The 22,355-nt window shown below is 39.8% G+C and overlaps 1 protein-coding gene across 5 annotated transcripts in view; it reads right to left on the bottom strand.

Annotated features, from left to right (window-relative positions):
* Nucleotides 1-22,355, bottom strand: part of gprc5ba (G protein-coupled receptor, class C, group 5, member Ba) — a 48,776-nt gene that overhangs the window by 12,965 nt on the left and 13,456 nt on the right. For 3 of the 5 annotated variants that reach the window (XM_051714462.1, XM_051714460.1, XM_051714458.1), the window contains 3 exons: nucleotides 15,802-15,863; nucleotides 5,390-6,407; nucleotides 5,174-5,286 (listed from right to left, as the gene is read on the bottom strand). In XM_051714462.1, coding sequence (XP_051570422.1) covers nucleotides 5,174-5,286; nucleotides 5,390-6,407 — 1,131 coding nt within the window. In that variant the 5' untranslated portion in view covers nucleotides 15,802-15,863. Of the gene's footprint in view, nucleotides 1-5,173; nucleotides 5,287-5,389; nucleotides 6,408-15,801; nucleotides 15,864-21,837; nucleotides 22,040-22,355 lie in introns of all 5 variants that reach the window. The other 2 variants (XM_051714459.1, XM_051714461.1) reach the window with 1 other exon arrangement.

Raw genomic sequence — 22,355 nt, 5'->3', positions numbered from 1 at the left:
TAGGCAAGGCCTCAATTACCTCGCCAAGCTCTTATAAGGTTATCTCAGAATCAAGAAAATTATTTTGCTCAGTCATCAGTTTGGGGAGTTCTAATGGTTCCACAAAGTTTCTAATATCTTCATCAGTAGACGAAGACGTGGAACTATAGAGATCAATATAGAATTCTTTAAAAGCATTATTAATATCAATGGAGGTAAATATTTTACCACCAGCAGATTTCACTGAGGGAATGGTAGAAAAAGACTTCCTCTGCTTTATATATCTAGCCAAAACCTTCCCTGTTTTGTCCCCTGACTCAAAGTATGACCGTCTTGCCTTGAATAGCCAAACCTTCCGTGAAAAAATAGTATTATATCTGTATTTCAATCGGGTCAATTCTCTGAGGCCATCAGACAACATTCGGCACTTCAGCTCAGCCTCGGCAATTTTAATATTCCCTTCCAACTTCACGAGTTCTCGTGCTTTGGATTTTTTGGTGAATGAGGCATACTGTATGATCTGTATAGATCATAGAATGTATAGTCCCTACCAGATGGGTTCAAATATCTCCAAATATCTTTAAGACCAAGATATTTACACATCCTGTGAAGTGTGCTCTAGGGGGCTTACACACATTTGCTTCACTATGATCAAGGATAGAGTCCATCAATAGATTAAAGTCTCCTCCCAATATTATAACATGAGGGGTGCCAGCGGCTTGCAACATCCCTTCAAGATCTATAAAAAAAGCCCTGATCATCAGCGTTAGGTGCGTAAATATTAGCCAAAATCAACCTTTGCCCCTGAATTTCTGCTAAAACAACAATGACTCTTCCAAATTTATCTTTAATCTGTTTGAGACATTTGAATTGTAGATGCTTACTTATCAATGTAATGACTCCCCTGCTCTTACTTGAGCCAGCATTAAAGAAAACATGTCCACCCCCTATCTTTCCAAATTTTTCCGCTTCCTGCGGGGAAATATGCGTTTCTTGAAGAAACACTATATCATATTTCTTACGTTTAAGAAATAACCTTCCTTCTTTTTATGGGGTGCCTCAACCCATTCACATTCCATGTGAAGAAAGACAATCCACACATATTAACATCTGACATTTTGCCATATTAGAAAAAAATAGATTGTGTGTCAAAAATAAAAATTATAAAGACCACATTCCACATTAGTGCAACAATCAATCCCCAAACCCCCCCCCCCCAAAAAAAAAGAAAAACTTGCGCATTACTTGCGCATGGCACGACAGCGCCAACCAGCATCTATCCCTCTAAACTCAAACAGTCCATGTACGCCTACGACAGCCCCAGCAATAACTCTGCTGTCGGATTGCTCAAGTCCGGTGTTTCTATACAAATTTTGTGACAGAATTACATAAAAGAAAATCTATAAAACAAACTCCAGCCAATAGGCGGGATAAACTCAAAGAACATGTAGATTCATCCACATAACTGTCCTAAAGGTGTGTTCCTTCGCAAAACAAGCTCCAGCCGCTAGCGGAACCAGCACACAAAAAAAAAAAAAACCCTTTCAATTTCCTCAAGCAGTCAAACGAATGTTCAGTGAGCTGGCTGTTAAATGAGTGCAACACATGACCTAATCACTCCAATGTCCTGCAAGAAATACTCCACAAAACAAACTCCAACCGACAGGAGACGTAAGCACATAGAACTGCAGATTCATCCACATAACTGTCACGAAGGAGTGTTATTCCACAAAACAAACTCCAGCTGCTAAAAAGAAACAAAAAAAGGCACCCAGTTTCCTTGTATGGTCAAGTGAATGTTCAGTGAGTCAGGTCCACTCAGCTGCAAAATGAGTATCACACAATGACTTACTCCATTGACTTTATGAAGGACATCCTTAGCATCTATTCTCAATTTGGCTGGGAACATCATTGCAAAAGCGACCTTTCGTTGATGTAAGAGTTTCTTGCATTCCTTGAATCGATCATGTTTTTCTTGTCGAACTTGCAAAGTCTGGGAACAAGAAAATGTTGTGGTTCTTCCAAGAAAGCCTTCCTTTACTTCTTGCCTCACGTAACATAAGATCTTTATCGGATGATCTCAGACATTTAGCCAGAATTGATCGGGCCTGTCTCCCTCCACGGATCTCCGAGCCAGAACTCTGTGAGCTCACTCGATTTCCAGTGTATGGCCTGTTATGTCGAGCAGACTCGGAAAGAGCCTGTCCAGAAATTCCACCATATTCTGGTCAGAATATGGACATTTCTCTACTCGCTCTGGTTTTCCAACAATTCGGACGTTGTTTCACCGGTTACGATTCTCAAGGTCAACTTTTCGCAAATGCGCTCCAAGTCCGCCTTGGTCACTATCAGTTTAGCAGCTAATTCCCTCTCCGATGACTCCAGATAATCAATCCATTTCTCAACATCCACCATTCTTGTTACCATCTCAGTGAATTTCGTCAACCATCTCAGTGAATTTAGTCTCCATGGCAGTGATCGATCGACGTATTACTCCAAGTCAGCAACGACCTTCGTCAGCATTGCCGACATGTTCAACAGTTGACGCTGAATCTCTTTCACCTCACTGGCCAAATTGAGTCCCGGGCTTTCGGCCTGCTGCTCGGGGCTTCAGCTTGAGCACGAAAGTGTCTTTTAATGTCTCCAGAGCCCGAGGATTTTGAATTCTTTGACATATTGTCTTCCTAGAACAGTTAAGAATCTCACCGGTTTATGATACAAAAAATGTTAAAACTAGCAAACTAGCTCGACGTTCACACGTCCGAACCTCGCATGGTGCCACGTGACTCCTCCCAAAATATTTGTTTAAACACTGGCCCTTAACACTTACTTAGTTTACTAATTTTAAACCATGACTTGTACTGCACACAAATAACTAATATTGGTATTATATTCATGCTGTTTAACCAGAGGGAACTGGCCCTCATGGTGAGCCTGGTTTCTCCCAAGGTTATTTTGCTCCATTAACCAACATCTTATGGAGTTTTGTGTTCCTTGCCACAGTCGCCTTTGGCTAGCTCACTGGGGTTCTAAATACAATTATTATTTAATTATTTATTTTTATACAAAATGTACAATCATATTTAATCAAACTACACAATGATCACTCTAAGACTTCACAGATATTATGGTTTCATTTTCTGTTAAAGCATGATTTTCTGTAAAGCTGCTTTGAAATGATGTGTGTTGTGAAAAGCGCTATACAAATAAAAATGACTTGACTGCTACATTCTATTGAGCTGAAAAATATGTATTATTCTTAATAATAATAATAATCATATTTTACTTGATATTTAACATAAGAGGTCATTGTACTATAAAAACATACTGTAAGTTTCAGGACTTAAAACCTCCTCTCAAGTGTAAAAGGAGCGTTTATTGTTTCCACTCTGCAAAAATGATTTTTATTTATTTATTTTAAATCGACTGCATTATCAATGTGGGATTATACTATGTTTGTTCAGCACATTTCTCTATGGATTTTTTTGAGAGCCAAGATTCAGGCTTTACAAAGAAACTTAAATTGAAAGATGGAGCAGTGTAAACTATACTGGACATAGTGAGTTAAAAATATATTCTAATGTGTCATCTGTCTGTGTTTGATATGGAAGGATGTAAGGATATGTAAGGAACTGTGTTGTCAACCATTTCTATAGCAAAATAAACCACAATCAGGCCTCTAACCCAGAGCGGATCATGCTTGTTACATGGTTACTTACCAAAGAAATACATAATTGCTCACGAAATACTGATTTGAGATTAAACGATTTTATTATGTAAAAAGAATGCGTAGTGTGGAGTGCACAAAAAGACAATGGTGTAGCATATGCAAGTAAGGTTGCCAGCTGTCTCTACTGTCTCTTATCAGTCGAGAAGTCCCTTATTTTGGCCAACATTAACACAGTATTTAAGCAGTGAAAAGGCTGACCGGCAAAATGATCAAGTTCAGTTGTTTATTGTTTGTTCAGCTGTCTTTTGTTATTTCAGTCGAACAACTGTTGTAGTTTGATCGCATGCTTCACGTAAATTGAGACATATACTGTACATGTAGCTATCAATGATTGCCTGGACTAAGTGCTTTTAGGGGATTTGGTAAATCGCTTGATTGTTTTCATCCTTTTATTCTTGGAAAAAACAGTTGCACATGTGTAATGGCAGGGGGTGTTTGCACTTGAAATTTGATTGGTCGTGGGGGCCATTGTGCTAAACATCCAGCACACAATTCAGTGTGTTATACTATGATGGTAACACTCAACAGCCACATACATAAGAACTAGGGATGTAAATTTTCAGACATTTTCATAATCGACTGTCGAGGAAATTAACGACCAATTAATCGATTAATCATTAACGTGTGCATGTAACCTTTTGTTTAAATATAATTTAAATTAATTCACTTAATGAATGCAAGTTTTGGCATTTTCCTCTTTAAAATATTCTTAGTTCAGTGTATTTTAATACATTTAGGCTATGTTTAGTACGAACATGTGAATTGTTTAATTACTGTTAATGAATTAGGCTACTGTTTTAAATAACTTGTATACAAGATATACTGTATAACTTGTATACAAGTCCATTAAAAACTTCACGTTGTGGATCGTGGGATATTTCAGACCTTTTAACTCATTTCTTATTTGAAATTAAGTCAAATCATAACACTGTAAACACAGTACTTCACATACTGTTTCTAAGGTGATGATGTCAGCTGAATATCGCTGATGTAATTGTAGGTTGGGATGAAACAAGATGACAACAGTGCTTGTTGTCATGTTGTACTTCAACACATTTCTGAACGCATAATCTTTTCGCATAAATTTAATCGACGATCGATAAACTGAATCGTTCAAATTATTAAAGACACTTAATTTTCAATTAATCATTAACATCCCTAATAAGAACATTAGTAGTAGTGAAATAAGCACCATGACACATAACTTGTAAATAATTTACTTATTGTTATTGTATCAATAATTGTAAAATTATATATTAGGCTGTGTTAAATTTGCAAATATTATCTCATAACAGCTGAGAATGGGTACACTGCATAATATTCACAATGAAATTACAGAACAGGCACAGAACAGAGGTCCACCCAGCTGCATCAAGGTTCACCCACTTGGTCTTTCAGATGTAGCAAAGAAGCTGGGAGTAGGGTTTCTGTAGGTCATTGTATTATTTATGAAAAGATACTCACTGCTCCACCATTTAGTATCATGGTCATCTCAGTTGGCTGGTAGACATTACTTCTGAAGGGTGCACTTGGTCTCGTCCCTGTATTGCCATTATGATGGCCACCACTCCTCAACCCTACAACAGTAGAGGATGAGTAAGCTGTCTGTTTTTGCAATTTTTGCTGTTTTTTAAGCAATCTGTTTTTGGTGTATGGACATTCTAGAAATCTTTGTGCTACCTGCAGTGTTTTCATCGAAAGCATATCCCTGGTTCTCCACAAACTGTCTGTGTGAAAGTGGGATGTCTTCATCAAGGCTGGCCTCCCGCATGTGTGAGGAGTTCTGGGATGTGTCAAAGTAGTCTGGTGCTGAAGGTTGAGGTGGAGCTTGCAGGCAGGCGTGAGCTTCAGGAGCCGCATGGAACAGCAACAACAACCAACCCTGAGCCACCAGCGCCACAGCCAGCACCGGGTCATCCCAGTCCGGAGACTTCATGAGCACTGTGTTTCCGTAGGCGTAGAAGCCGATCCAAGCCATCCACAGAAAGACAGATAGCAAACAGGAGACCAGCAGCCACACGGCATTACAGCGCCACTGTCGTGTCTTCCCACACAATGCTGACGATGCAGTTACGAGAGCGGCCAACAGGAGTGCTAGCACGTAGGAACAAGCAAGCGCAAATTCCAGTGGCTGGTACTGGCATGCCGGGTGATCCTCACGCACCACTGTAAGCAGAAGCCACTCCGCGGTGATGATGCCTTGCACCAACATCAGCCCGAGCGCTAGCCCAGCGAGAGCGCACCCACTGGGGCTGCGAGATTCCTGTGCAAGCTTGCGCAGCCTCACACCCTGGGCCAACATGCAGGAAAAGCAGAGGGAAAAGAACACCCCCCAGAGGGCACGTTGCACCACGCAAAGGCTCTCGTTGTGCTTGACAAGGTAAACAAAGCTCAGCCCGAACAGCCCGATAATGCCCATCAACAGCAGGAGAATCGGGCCAATGCCGCTTCGCTTCGGCGCCTCGGTCACTGAGTGCAGGCGACATAGTAACACCACAGACAGCAAGATGGCAGCTATCACACCAGCCGCCGCTACGGCCTCCACCACCACACCCCACAGGGCATCCAGGTCACATAAGAGGGTGTAAGGTCTTGGAAAACCAAATTCACAGCCCCATGGGACTGTCGGCTTCTCATCTTGAGACAAACTCACATGCAGCCCTGCGACTAGTATAAACAACACATGGAAAAGCGACATCTGAGAAAGAGAGAAAACACATTAAATGAGATTAACAGATTAACAGATGAACACATACAGTAGCACCATAAACTATTTCAACACACAAGTCACTTAATTTTATTGCGTTAGATAACAAAAATAATGTGTCCTCTGCACACAAATGATGCTGGAGCTTTTCTCAGATTTTGTTATCTAATGCCATGACATTTAGACATTTTTAAATCTCCAAATTCTTTTTGGGGTCATTGCACATGAGTTTTTTTTTCAGTAAAATAGAAAAATAAAATACAATTTTATACACTCCCTTGAAAATCTCAACACAAACATTACTTTTGGTTGAGCTGTGAGATTTGTCAATGGGGAACCAACCATGCATATACAGCATAAGACACACACAGGGGCCCTAAAGTATTTGGTAACTTTGTAGGGCTTTACTGGTTGTTTAGATCAGTGTTACTATCAGAAATAATTAATAATTATTTCTTTAGTTATTAATTAATATTTAATTTAATTAATTGAATCTAACTCATTAAAACCTCATATGGGGCTCCAGTAAATGTAGTGTGCTACGTTTAGGAGCAAGTTTGGTTATTAGCAATAATTAATAATTATCAAAGATAATTATTATTTATTAAAATCAATAGTACATTGATGAGAATCAATGTTAGCTTTTTTTTAATCCTTTAAATCAATAATTATCAAAGATAATCGTTAATTGTTAACATCGATGAAACATTAATTAAAATTAACACTAGCTTATTGATCATTCAAATTCAACAATCATCAAAGATAATTATCAATTATCAAAAATCAACAGAATATTAATAAGGATTAACATTGACGGGGCACCACCCTGGAATCAGGGACTAATAACCACATAGTAAAACAGTCTCAATATTAGATTGTTTTCTTAGGAAAATCGACATCCGAAGAATATCGATTTTCAGGGAACAAACCAAAACACTTCTCTTTGTATTATAAACAAAGTTTATTTATGCAGTAATATCAATTAATAATTAATACAATGCAGTCAATAAACTTCCGACTTACAACTACAAACTAAACAGTGATATGATTAGATATGGAAATAAAAATAATCCTATAACACATAAGGTGTGTGTGTGAAGTGTGTGTGTGTGCGTGTATGGAGGGACGCGCACAAAACGGCGGACGTGACTCTCGTGGAGAGTATGTCACGCGAGACTTCCGGCCAGGGAATATGACCGCGAATGTGGGCGGAGAGAAACCAGTCAATGGCGTCTACCAGTTACCGTGTGTATTCGCTTGTACGATAGCTTAGGACAAAGCTGGGCTTTAGTATTAAGCTATCTAGGAGCCAAAAATATGTGCCAGAATGATTGTGAGGGGTCGCGTGCATGTATGTGTGTGTGTGGTTAGTACGAGTGAGAGAGAAGTGACGGCCCTAAAGCCGATTTCGCGATCGTGGGAGAGAAAGCAGCTGTTAGTTCATCACTCAGAGACGCGGTGGACGACTCTTAAAAGTCCCACGTTCTTTGACTCTTTAATGGATAACTCAGTTTGCCGGTTTCACCCGCGATGGCGAAAAATGCACAACAGTCTAATTTGGTTGGACCACAATACAGCAAAACAAATTCGTGATAATTAATACCCTGAGTATTAATAATGAGCAGACATGGGGGTCCGTAAACTGTACAAGCAAAAACCTTGAAACACAAGAATAACACACTATAATATTCTATCTCTGCCCAGACGTAAACCTCTTACTTGAATCGCATGAGGACACAGGTAGAATGTGTTTTCCTCCGTCCTTTAACTCTGACCTGGTTCCTTGAGGCTCGGGTGATGACGGGAGGCCGTTTCCTCGCTCTGTCGGCGGGCGGTACGGCTGTTGATTCTCGGCGGGCTGGCGGAGAACTCAGAAATGTTGACTTGATTGAAGATGGAAGAGAAATCTTTAATCTCTTCACTTCTGTAGGCAAACAGATGAAGATGTAGATTGCTCAGCGGTCTCCTTTGGATCCGTTAGAGTGTTCGGTTGAACACAGAGTAATCTCAACTCGTCCAGCGAGATGGAGATTGTATGGCCACAGTTTCAAGTCGGACGTTACTTCCTTGTGCCACGAGGTTGCACCTGAGAGCAGCGATGAGCTGCGTCTATACCCGGTGAACAAAGTTGCTGGAAGCAAATCCCGGAAGCATTTCAGAGGTATTTCAACTCCTGATGATGTCATGTTTGAGGGACGTTCTGTTGTGTGCCTCATCCAATAGGAGTTGAGAGTTCGATCCTTTAGTGAGCAAGGCTTTGGGATTTGTAGTCTGTTTTGGACTCCCTTTGTTTGATTTTGGCACAGTTTTTATCAGTAAGATTTATGAATGTGGGCCTGAGTCAGGCTTTTACGACTGTGTTAGGCCTGCCTTTGTCTTCTATCTGAATACATGAGGCCCAACAACTTTAAGTCACACTTAAAAATGTCTAAATGCATAGATAGGGGTGGGCAATATGGATTATGGACTATTCAATTTTTAAACTTTTAAATGTACTCAACTAAAATGTAACTCCAACGTTATTCAAAAATATGTTCTTTATTAGAATGTGAAGCATTTGCATAAGGTTCTTCTCATTACAAGAAACATAGGTGTGCAAGAAAAAATGCACACAAACAACTGCACCACACAGGAAGTTGTCAACAGTGTTAACTTAAAATTAATTAAAATCTAATTTATTTAAAATTACCCAGATGTTAAGAAATAATAGTATAAAATAAGACTGCTAAATACTTCTTAGGTATTAAGTTTTATCTAAACCAATTATATCTAGAAAGCTATCTAGAAATAAGTAGGCATACTCAATGTATATCAAACAATTTGTATGTACAATCATAAACCCCTGCAGATAGAGTCCAGATATCAGAATCTTTTCTGTTTTTTCCAGTTTAGATTGTGAAAACTTGCATTATGGATGTGAAAAAACATATGTGAAAAAAGGGGGAAAAAAAAGTGAAACCTGCTGACTTTGACCTCTAAAATATCAGCATGGTATCCATTAAGGCTGCAAGATTAGTTTGAATTAAGAATGAAAACACAGAGTCACGTGGCGCCATGCGAGGTTCAGACATGTGAACGGCGAGCTCTGCGCACTTTGCTAGTTTTAAATAATTGTTGTGTCATAATCCAGCGAGATTTGATACACTCAGTTTTATAATTGTTCTATGAAAACAATACGTCAAAAGAATTCAAAATCCTCTGGCTCTGGAGACATTAAAAGACACTTATGTACTCAAGCTGAAGCCCCTGAACAACAGGCCGAAAGCCCAGGACTCAATTTGGCCAGTGCAGTGAAAGAGATTCAGCGTCAACTGTCGAACAATTCGGCAATGCTGGTGAAGGTCGTTGCTGACTTGGAGGATCTTGCTGTAATACGTCGATCGATCACTGCCATGGAAACGAAATTCACTGAGTTGGTTACAAGATTGACGGACGTCGAGAAATGGATTGATTATCTAGAGTCATCAGAGACGGAATTGGCTGCTAATCCGTTAGTGACCAAAGTAGATTTGGAATGCTTTTGGGAAAAACTGGAAGATTTGGAGAAACGTAATCGACGAAACAATGTCCAAATTGTTGGAATTCCTGAGCATGAGGAAGGCCGAGATATGGTGAAATTCCTAGATGAGCTGCTCGAAATAACAGGCCATAAGCTGGAAATCAAGCGAGCTCACAGAGTTCCGGCTCGGAGATCCATGGAGGGAGACAGGCCCCGATCAATTTTGGCCAAATTTCTGAAATCATCCGATAAAGATCTTGTGTTACACGAGGCAAGGAGTAAAGGAAGGCTTTCTTGGAAGAACCACAGCATTTCTTGTTCCCAGACTTTGCGAATTCGACAAGAGGGAAACGTGATCGATTCAAGGAATGCAAGAATCTCTTACATCAATGGAAGATTGCTTTTGCTCTGATGTTTCTGGCAAAACGGAGAATAGATACTAAGGATGGCCTAGTGGACCTGTCTCACTGAACATACACTTGACTGTCCGAGGAAACTGGGTGCCTTTTTCGTTTCTTTTTGTGCTTGATCTGCCTAGCGGCTGGAGTTTGTTTTGTGTAGAATAATTTCTTCGGGACAGCTTGTGGATGAATCTGCTCGTTTTGGGTGCTTATGCCTCCTGTTGGCTGGAGTTGGTTTTGTGCAATATTTCTTGCAGGACATTGGAGTGAGTTTGACTGCCCGAAGAACTGAACGGCCCTTTTTTGTGTGTGTGTGCTGGTTCTGCTAGCGGCTGGAGTTTTTTTTTTTTGTGGAGGAACACACCTTTGAGACAATTAAGTGGATGAATCTAAACATTTTTTTTCTCCTCTTTTTCTCCCCAATTTGGAATGCCCAATTCACAATGCACTCTAAGTCCTTGTGGTGGCGTAGTGACTCGCCTCAATCCAGGTGGCGGAGGACGAATCTCAGTTGCCTCCGCATCTGAGACCATCAATCCGCGCATCTTATAATGTGGCTTGTTGAGCCGCAGATTTAGTTTTTTAATGATTTTGATACCGTCTCTGCGGATTTTTTGATACCGCAGAGACATAGCGCACGTGCGCTTCATGCCATCCACTGGCATCCATGCACAACTCACCACACACCCCACCAAGAGTGAACCACATTATAGCGACCACGAGGAAGTTACCTCCCTAGCAATCGGGCCAATTTGGTTGCTTAGGATACATGGCTGGAGCCACTCAGCATGCCCTGGGATTCGAACTCGCGAACTCCAGGGGTAGTAGTCAGCGTCTTTACTCACTGAGCTACCCAAGCCCCCACGTTTTTTTTTGTGTGTGTGTGCTTAAGGGCTGGAGTTTGTTAAATAGATTATCTTCTGTTGTGTAATTCTGTCTTACAAATTTTTATATAGAAACACCGGACTTGAGCTATCCGACGGCAAAATTGTCATGGGGTTCTCGTAGGCGTGCATGGACTGTTTGAGTTTAGAGGGATGGATGCCGGTAAATACCTTGGTCTTACAGATATTTGGAGACTTTTGAACCCATCTGGTAGGGACTATAAATTTTTTTCATCAGTCCATAAGATTTATTCTAGAAAATATTTTTATATACTGTATCTCCGTCCCTCATTTCATCTGTTGTTGATTGCTCAATTGGAAACATAGTCTCAGAACACACCCATCAGAGACCTCAGAGAAATGACCTGATTGAAATACAGGTATAATACTATTTTGTCGCAGAAGGTGAAGTTTTGGTTATTCAGGGCAAGACAATCATACTTTGAGTCGGGGGGCAAAACAGGGAAGCTTTTGGCTAGATATATATATAAAGCAGAGAGAGTCTTTCTACCATTCCCTCAGCGAAATCTGCTGGTGGTGAAATTTTTACCTCAGCCAATGATATTAATAATGCTTTTAAAAGAATTCTATCTTGATCTCAATAGTTCCACGTCTTCGTCTACTGATGAAGATATTAGAAACTTTGTGGAACCATTAGAACTCCCTAAACTGATGACTGAGCAAATTCTCTTGATTCTGAGATAACCTTGGAGGAGCTTGGCGAGGTAATTAAAGCCTTGCCTACCGGGGCCAGATGGCTTTGCCACTGAGTTTTTTAGATCTTATGCTACAGAACTGGCTCCACTTTTGCTAGAAGTTTATATGGAATCATTAAAGAATGGAAAGCTTCCGCCAACCATGACACAAGCCCGGACCTGTCTGATTCTTAAAAAAAAGACAAAGATCCAAACAAGTGCAAGAGTTATCATCCAATTTCCCTGATCCAGCTAGACATTAAAATATTGTCTAAAATTTTGGCTAACCGATTAAGTTATGACATCTCTTATACATATAGATCAGGTGGGGTTTATTCTCGGCCACAGCTCTTCTGATAACATTAGGCATTTCATCAATATTATGTGTTTAGTGGTGAATGATCAGAATCCGGTCTCGGCCATCTCACTTGATGCTGAAAAGGCATTTGATATGGTAGAATGGGATTATCTTTTTAAGATTTTGGAAATATATGGGTTCTGGAATACTTTTATTGGATGGATTAAGTCACTTTATAGACACTCGGTAGTGGCAGTACAAACAAATGGATTAATTTCAGACTATTTTACTCTGGATAGGGGCACCCGGCAGGGTTGCCCTCTTTCCCCATTATTGTTCTGTCTTGACCTGGATCCATTAGCAGCTGCAATAAGAAAGGAAGATGATTTTCCAGGGGTGGTGTTCGGAGGTATGGCGCATAAGCTTTTGCTTTACGTTGTTGTTATTTTATTATTCGTCTCCAACCCTGTTAGATCCATGCCTTGCCTCCACTGAATTATTAATTCCTTTGCTAAATTCTCAGGATACAGAGTAAATTGGTCTAAATCCGAAGCCTTTGCTCTGACAGCATACTGCCCAGTAACGGCTTTTCAGCCAGGCGTCTTCCAGTGGCCCAAACAGGGCATTAAGTATTTGGGCATTTTATTCCCAGCAAATTTGTGTGATTTAGTTTGAGTTAATTTTCACCGTTTGAGCGATGTGGGCAGGTAGGCTTCATTACATTTATCTATGATTGGGAAGGTTAATGTTATTAAAATGAATTGTATTCCAAAATGTAACCACCTGTTATGGTCTCTCCCTGTAGATGTCCCCCTCTCTTATTTCAAGCAATTTGATAGCATAGCGAAGTCCTTCATTTGGAAAGGTAAGCATCCCAGATTATATTTCAGCAAGTTACATAGGCCGATTGACAAAGGTGGGCAATGCCTACCCAAGATTTTGTTTTATTATTATGCATTCAGTCTCAGACATTTGGCTCATTGGTCACTTCCACCTGAGAGAGCCCCTCCCTGGTTTTGTATTTAACAGGATGTTTTTGCCCCTATTTCGCCATTGCAAAGTGTCTCTATCAAACTAATCGGAGAAGTTACACCTCGTTATCTCGCATTTGCACTTGGTTTGGACAAAAGTGTCCAGAGTGTTTAATTCAGACATTTATTTAAATGTTGCCTCAAGCATATGGCTGAACCCAAAATTATGTATTAATAAGTCCCCCTTCTGCTGGTCAGAGTGGATTGTGAGGGGGGTTGCTACACTTGGTGACCTATATGAGAGTGGAGTGTTGAGATCCTTGAAAATTTGGTTCAACATTTTGGGATTCCCAGATCTCAGTTCTTTAGGTATTTACAGCTGCACCACCTGCTCTCTACTATTTTTGGGAGTAGCATACACCCCACTAAAGCAGCAGACACTCTGGGAGTGGTGATTACTGCTTTTGGAAAAGGTCATGAGGTATCAGTGTATTACTCCCTGCTAATTCAGAGTCTGGGGGAACTGAGCTTTAACTTCTATCAAGAGATTATGGGAGAAAGATTTTAACTTGGTATTGGAGGAGGGAGTGTGGGCTAGGATTTGAAAAAAACATCAAGTCTGTATCTAGAGATATAAGGGTGCGCCTTATGCAATTCAAGATTTTACATAGATTCTATTGGAACCCCTCTAGTTTGTATTGGCTTGGTCTTAAAGACACACCCACCTGCTGGCAATGCCAATTTGAGGATGGAGACATGGCCCACGTTTTTTGGTGGTGTGCTGAGATCCAAGAATTCTGGTTGGAGGTTCATAGTTTTGTGTGTCGTGTTGGGCACTCGGGTTTCGTTTTGCCCCAGACTCTGTGTTTTGGGCAATGGGGCGGTCATCGACATAGGAGATAAATACATTAAAAATTGGGTCCTGACCAGTGTTATGATAGGCAGGCAGATTGTTTTAAGGGGATGGAAGTCAGCTGAAGCACCCTCAATTCGGGAGTGGTGTGAGGAGATGGGAGGGTGGCAGCTTTCGAGGAGGTGTTGTGTAGAAGGCTGGGGATCTGGGATTCATTTGATGGGAAATGGGGCAGTTATTTGACATTTTTGGGGGATTCTCGGGAGGGACTGTGGAGAGAGAGGCGTTGTTTTAAGGGGATGGAAGTCGGCTGGACCGCCCTCAATTCAGGAGTGGTGTGAGGAGATGGGAGGGTGGCAGCTTTCGAGGAGGTGTTGTGTAGAAGGCTGGGGATCTGGGATTCATTTGATGGGAAATGTTGATTTATTGTAATATATATATATATATATATGTTTTCTTTGTCTTTGAATCGATAAAAATGTTAATCTTAAAAAAAAAATATTGTCAAACAATATTGTCTTGTGTGATTATTTAAAAGCAAAAGGCTGTGTTTTAAAATCTAATAATCTGCATTCACTATTTCAGTCAGTGCTGTGTGAGCACACAGCGCCCTCTAGCGGTACACGCTGAGTAATTCAACAATATGAAATGACTTATCTTTACAATTCAACTCGCAAAGTTTGTCAAAATGATTGCTACCCAAATGTTGGCTATCGATGCAATACAATTGAAACATCACAGAACAAAGCAATAATTAGTGATCTTTTGAATCATCATGGTAAAAGTAGTATTGGTGGATGTTTGATTCTCCCATTTATAGCCTCTCCATTTGATTTGATATGGAGCACTCGTAACTGTCAAGTAACTAACACTTTGTTATGGGTCTTTCAATAAAAGGAGACCGGTCATCAACATGCACAGAACGCGGAGGCCTGTTCTGATTAAGCTGGTGTATACATGCATAATGGACGAATCTGAGCTACAATCACACTGTACAATTGCAATGGAAATATTACTGGTGTCTTTTATGTCAGTCTCCATGTTATTAACCGGTTACATTTATTTAGAGCATGCACACATGTGCAGCTGCCAGCTGATCTGATTGGAGGCGTTGTCAAGCCAAGCGTTTTGTTTTTTTCTTTTTCTCTTCCTTATTCAGCATTTGGTGGATTGACAACATATCTATCTATAGCGTTAGCTAATATTTGTATGTAAACCTTGACTCGACTTAAAAAAAATAATAATTTCACTGAAAAATAGCACAAACACACTGGAGCAAAACACTTCAAAAAAGAAGTTTAAGATGAAAAACAATAGATATATAGTGTTGAAAATGATGAAAAGTATTATGAAACCTCATGGTTTTCAAACATTAGTGGAGCACATTCTTGGTTAATGTTATGAACTACACCTGAGGTTACTCTTCTTGGACACCCGTGTAGACTTAAGGGGAACAGATTTTATACATCCACTAAAATCACTGGAACACCAGTATTGCTAGAAAGAATTCTAAGAACTCTATATCTGAGAACTTTTTTCCTAAATTTCATTTGCAGATGACACTTTGATATTTGATCTAATGCAATAACATCCACAGATTTTAAGTGTGACTTAAGTGTCCAAATATTTTTTATTTACAATAAGTTTTAAAATGTTGTCAGGTTTATTGTAATACTGTTCAAGTAATACTCTCCACATGTGCCATATAACAGCATGTGCAGTAAAAGGGTTTCATGAGTTAATAGTATCTTGACTCAACTCATACAACAATGTAAACAGCTTACCTTAGTATGAGATACTGTTTATTCAGTGGCAGAAGAGTTCTCTTGAAAATTGTGGTGGACCCCTGCACAGCAAAAGAAAGTTTTTAAATTTTGCATATTTCACATTCCATACACATGAATAAATTGCGCTGTGAACACAGTTCAAACAACACCGATCAGCCACAACATTAAAACCACCTGCCTAATATTGTGTAGGTCACCCTCATGCTGCCAAAACAGCACCAACCCACATCTCAGAATAGCATTCTAATATGCTATTTTTCTCACCACAATTGTACAGAGCGGTTATCTGAGTTACCGTACACTTTGTCTGTTTGAACCAGTCTGGCCATTCTCTGTTGACCTCTCTCATCAACAAGGCATTTCCGTCCACAGAACTGCCGCTCACTGGATGTTTTTCTGTTTTTGGCCCATTCGGAGTAAATTCTAGAGACTGTTGTGTGCGAAAATCATGCCACGGTCCAAATCACCGAGATCAATTTTGTTTCCCCATTCTGATGGTTGATGTGAACAATAACTGAAGCTCCTGACCCGTATCTGCATGTTTTCATGCACTGCACTGCTGCCACATGGTTGGTTGATTAGTTAATTGCATGGATGATTGTTGGTGCCAGATGGGCTGGTTTGAGTATTTTTGTAACTGCTGATCTCCTGGGATTTTCACACACAACAATCTCTAGAATTTACTCCAGAAGAAAAAAAAAAACATCAGTGAGTGGCAGCTCTGTGGACGGAAATGCCTTGTTGATGAGAGATGTCAACAGAGAATGGCCAGACTGGTTCAAACTGACAAAGTCTATGGTAACTCAGGTAACCGCTCTGTACAATTGTGGTGAGAAGAATATTATCTCAGAATGCTAATCTGAGATGCGGGTTGGCACTGTTTTGGTGGCACGAGGGGGACCTACACAATATTAGGCAGGTGGTTTTAATGTTGTGGCTGATCAGTGTACACTACCGGTCAAAAGTTTTGAAACACTCGTTCTTTATTATAATTTTTTTTTAAGTTTTAATATAATAGTAAAGTCATCAAAACTATGGAATAACAAATGGAACTATGGGAATTATGTTGTGACTAAAAATCCAAAATAAATCAAAACTGTTATATTTTAGCATCTTCAAAGTAGTCACCCTTTGCCTAGAATTTGCAGACATGTACTCTTGACATTATCTCAACCAACTTCTTGAGGTATCACCCTGGGATGCTTTTTAAACAGTATTGAAGGAGTTCCCATCTATGTTGGGCACTTATTGGCTGCTTTTCTTTATTATTTGGACCAAGTCATCAATTTAAAAAACTTGTTTTTTTTTTTTAATTTTAGTTTTATAATGAAATAAATGAATATGGTGGCACAATTATATTTTTGTCTACAAAACTAATTTCAAACATTTGAGCATACACCTTCAGATCAAAAGATTTTTAAGATCATGAGAAACATTTCAGTCAAGTATTTCAAAACATTTGAACAGTAGTGTATATGTATTTTATGCTCCTGGTACAAAATTTGAATAAGAAATGTAACAGTTTGTGTTTATGCTATTGGGCTATGCGACAGATCAAAACATCTGTGATATATATAGTGCACACATGGTCTGCTTTATAAATAACCTGAAACATAATATACAGTGGTGGCCAAAAATAAGATTCACGCTTGAATCAGGGGCAGAAATGAATGGGGGCTCGGGGTAAAAATTTTACAAAAATGCCCTGGAAATTCAAAATATGGGGATAAAAAATGCCCCCACATGAGTTCCTGTTTTATTTAATTATTTATAACATCTGATATAGTTCTAGGCTTAGTTAAATGATTTTATAACTTATTACTTATCATTAACTTTGAAACATGACTGTTGACATTATAACATTTTTAAATCAGAATCAGCTTTATTGCCAAGTATGCTTACACATACAAGGAATTTGTCTTGGTGACAGGAGCTTCCAGTGTACAACAATACAAAAACAGCAGCAAGACACAGATAATAATAAAAAATAAAAAACTAATTATACACATACGTACAGACACACACATACATACATACACACATACACATGGGTAGTGCAAATACAAATCTGTTATGTACAGTGCAAATGATTTTTGTTTTTTTTTCTTCAGAGGAATGAAATGGCAGAATAGGTTGGATGTGTTGGATAAATATAAAAAAGACTAAACTGTGTATTGCACATAGTTATTGCTCAATGGGGCAATTTAACTGTTCATGAGATGGATAGCCTGAGGGAAAAAAAACTGTTCCTGTGCCTGACAGTTCTGGTGCTCAGAGCTCTGAAGCGTCAGCCAGAAGGCAACATTTCGAAAAGGTAGTGGGCAGGGTGAGTGGGGTCCAGAGTGATTTTTCCAGCCTTTTTCTCACTCTGGAAGTGTATAGTTCTTGAAGGGGGGGCAGGGGGCAACCAATAATCCTCTCAGCAGTCCGAACTGTCCTTTGTAGTCTTCTGATGTCTGATTTCATAGCTGAACCAAACCAGACAGTTATTGAAGTGCAGAGATAGACGTGGGAACAGAGAGTTGGTGTAATTTAGTCCGGAGAATAGGTGGGATGATGGTGTTGAAAGCTGAACTGAAGTCCACAAAAAGGATCCTTGCATATGTCCCTGGTCTGTCCAGATGTTGCAGGGTATGATGCAATCCAATGTTGACTGCATCATCCACAGACCTGTTTGTTCGATAAGCAAATTGAAGGGGATCTAGAAAGGGTCCAGTGATGTTCTTCAGGTGGGCCAACACCAGTCTCTCAAATGATTTCATGACCACAGACGTCAGGGCGACAGGTCTGTAGTCAGTAAGTCCTGTGATTTTTGGTTTCTTTGGGCCAGGAATAATGATTGAGCATTTGAAGCAGCATGGGACTTCACAACTGCTCCAGTGATCTATTGAAGATCTGTGTGAAGATGGGGGCCAGCTGGTTAGCACAGGATCTAAGACATGCAGGTGAGACGCCATCTGGGCCTGAAGCCTTCCTTGTCTTTTGTTTCCAGAAGACACGGCTCACATCATCCTCAAAGGTCATAAGTACAGGTTGAGTAGCAGGAGGGGGGTTGCAGGAGGTGTTGGTGTTTGTGTGAAGTGAAGGTCAGAGTGGGTGTGGGGTGCCTTTCAAATCTGCAGTAGAACACATTTAGGTCGTCAGCCAGTTGTTGGTTCCCTACAGGGTTGGGGATAGGAGTCCTGTAATTTGAGTTGTTTCATGCCACTCCACACCGATGCAGGGTCGTTAGCTGAAAACTTGTTTTTCAGCTTATCAGAGTATCTTCTTTTAGCCACTCTGATTTCCCTGTTCAGTGTGTTCCTGGCCTGATTGTACAAGACTTTATCCCCACTCCTGTAAGCATCCTCTTTGGCCTGACGAAGCTGCCGAGCTCTGCTGTAAACCACGGTTTGTCATTGTTGAACTTTAAATAAGTCCTAATAGGAATGCACATATCCTCACAGAAACTGATATATGATGTAACAGTATCTGTGAGCTCGTCCAGTTCTGTGGCTGCAGCCTCCAAAAAAAACTCCAATCCGTGCAATCGAAGCAGGCTTGTAGTTCCCGCTCTGCTTCATTGGTCCATCTCTTTACATTCCTTACTACTGGCTTGGTTGATTTTAATTTCTGCCTGTAGGTTGGAAGATGAACCAGACAGTGATCAGAGAGTCCCAAAGCTGCTCTAGGGACAGAGCGATATGCATCCTTTATTGTTGTGTAACAATGATCCAGTATGTTCCTGTCTCTGGTGGGGCATGTGATGTGCTGTTTGTATTTGGGCAATTCACGTGTGAGATTTGCTTTGTTAAAATCCCCAAGAATAATAACTGAGTCCGGGTATTGTTGTTCCGTGTCTGTGATTTGATCAGTCAGCTGTTGCAGCGCTGTGTTCAAACACGCGTTTGGCGCGATATACACACTCACCAGAATAAACGAGGAAAACTCCCGCGGTGAGTAGAAAGGCTTACAGTTAATAAAGAGTGCTTCCAAATTAGGACAGCACATCCTCTTTAACGTTGTTACATCTGTACACCAACTTTCATTGATATAAAAGACCACCTCTCGTTTTCCCCGTTAACTCCGTGATGCGATCCACTCTGAACAGCTGAAAACCCGGCAGATGTAACGTGCTGTCCGGAATGGCTTCACTCAGCCAGGTTTCTGTGAAGCACAAGGCAGCAGAGGTTGAAAAGTCCTTGTTTGTGTGGGTGAGGAGATGTAGTTCGTCCGTTTTGTTAGGAAGAGAGCGGAGATTCGCTAAGTGAATACTCGGCAGCGTTGTTCGAAAGTTCAAAAGAGTTTGACCAGCGCACCGGCTCATCTTCCTTGCCTGGGTCTCCTGAACAACAAAGCCGTGCCTCCAACTAAAATGTCTAGCAAAACATCTGAATATTCAAAAAATGGGAAATATCATCTGGTACATGCTGTCGAATGTTCAGCAGTTCATCTCTGGTAAAACTGACTGGAAAAAGATTACTAAACACAGGAACAACAAAAACAACAAAAGAACTGAGGAGCTCCACACCGAGGCGCCATCATGATGATATTTGTTGAATATCATGAATTGTATTCATGAAATGAATCCATACTAAACCAAATCAAAATTGGAAATGGAAACTATTTGAATCTAATCAAATCCGGAAATCAGTGCCACTACCCAGCCCTACAAATATCAATTAATGTTAATTTCACAACAGCCTATCACTGGCATGCCAGCAACGGCGAGAGAGGAGTAGACTATTTTATTTATATAAATTCCGCACCTGCATCCCAATCTACATCTTGATGTAATCCTTTCTCATGATCACACAGCGCTTTTTCATGAGCTGAATGGGAGGCTAAATAAAAATTTAAAATTTGACGAGACTGAAGTATACCCAACAGACTTGTGCAGCCCGTGCAAGCCCATCACAAGCTGGCAGCGCTTCACTTTCAGTTAATCACACGAGTAAACGTGTCCACTTTGCTTCAGTCAGTCTGTGAGGATGACAGCCTACATTCCGCGTTTCATTTGTTTCTTTTTGCTTTCAAAACAACACGTGATGTAATAAGGAAAACACCACTATTAATCCTTGAGATTTCCAACCCAGCATACAAGTACACCCTCCTTAAAACATGGTCACACTCAAAATTACATTAAACGATTAAAAGAGAAAACATAAACCCACATCGTGGGGTTCAAAAATCTTTTCAAGTCTATACAAAATATAAATTAAACCTGGAAATAAAGTTTTAGGATTTTGCAGGTGTGATTCACTGAAAAGGTCTAAATAGTTGATCGGCTTGTGATGCACGAATGGTTTGCGTGAGTCTCATCACACTTTAAGTGTTTAGCCTCCCATTCACCTCATGAAAACACGCTGCATGATCATGAGGAAGGATTACATCAATATGTATATTGTAATACATGTGCGAAAAACTTCATATAATTAAAATAGACTGCTGTTGCTTGCATGCTAGTGATTACAATGACATAATATAAGAAATATTTAAGATTCTAAACAATTTAGTGATCAGTAATCAAATAAGCAAATCTGTGTTAACTCATTTTGTACAAAAGGACAGGTTTTCTTTCATTAAAGCACTTAAGATGCTCTGTGAAAATTCACATGAAGGATCATGATTATATCATAATCATCGGGTTTTACACAAAATTTTCACGGCACAGCCATTGACCAGGAAAATAAAAAATGGCACTCCATGTCAAAAAGATTGCCGACCCCTGGCCTATAGTATCTCATAATTAGATTAGAATTAGATTGAATAAATTAAACGTATAAGGTTACAACAAATTGTGCTTATAAAATTACCAATTTTTATTTTCTTACGTTGCTTTTGAGCTTTATTAGGTTGCTCTTGCTTTTCCTGAAAGTTCTACCATGTAACTCTTCCATCCATTAGTGATGGTTGATTCAGACTTTGACAACTGACTTAAGTGCTTTCTTATCACTTCAAACTGCACTATGTAAGATTTTTTGGTTAAAAATTAACAAATTGCCATTACTGATTGAGTACATAAACAATCATTGTTCAAAACAATGTACTTACCCTGATTCACTACAGTAAGCCTGTAAAAAGTATTTGTATTTTGAGCTGTCGTGTTGGATTTGATGCAAAATCCCTGGCTTATGTCATTCCTCCTTACATCATTACATCAAGAAAGAGGTACCAGCTGTCTCGTCTTCCGGCTGAGGACGCTGTTCAGTTCAGTCAGTCACTTTCACACTGTTCAGGAGAGCATCGCTGCAATCTGGATGGATGTTTATCTGTTATCCATTTGGCGAAGTTGTTTACCTGCTATAAAGCTTGAATACAGTATGTTGTCTGGTAGGGTAGTCATGCTTTTATGAATCAAACATTACCCATGCATTTACCAATCGCGATGTATCTACGTTGTGCTGTGAAGTTATTGTGCATGTTTACTAAATGTACGACTTCTGAAATTGACTTCTTTTCATTGTTATATTGCATATTAAAGTATATTATTTTCATGTCTAATAAAGTATATTTTGTCCCCATCATTATTGCTCGTTTTGTTTATAGTTTACAACGTTATTACAGTTCAA

This window comes from Myxocyprinus asiaticus, chromosome 13 (genome assembly GCF_019703515.2).
Source record: "Myxocyprinus asiaticus isolate MX2 ecotype Aquarium Trade chromosome 13, UBuf_Myxa_2, whole genome shotgun sequence".
Taxonomy (NCBI): domain Eukaryota; kingdom Metazoa; phylum Chordata; class Actinopteri; order Cypriniformes; family Catostomidae; genus Myxocyprinus; species Myxocyprinus asiaticus.
Note: the sequence above shows the minus strand (reverse complement) of the source record. Positions and strands in the feature narration are given on the sequence as shown.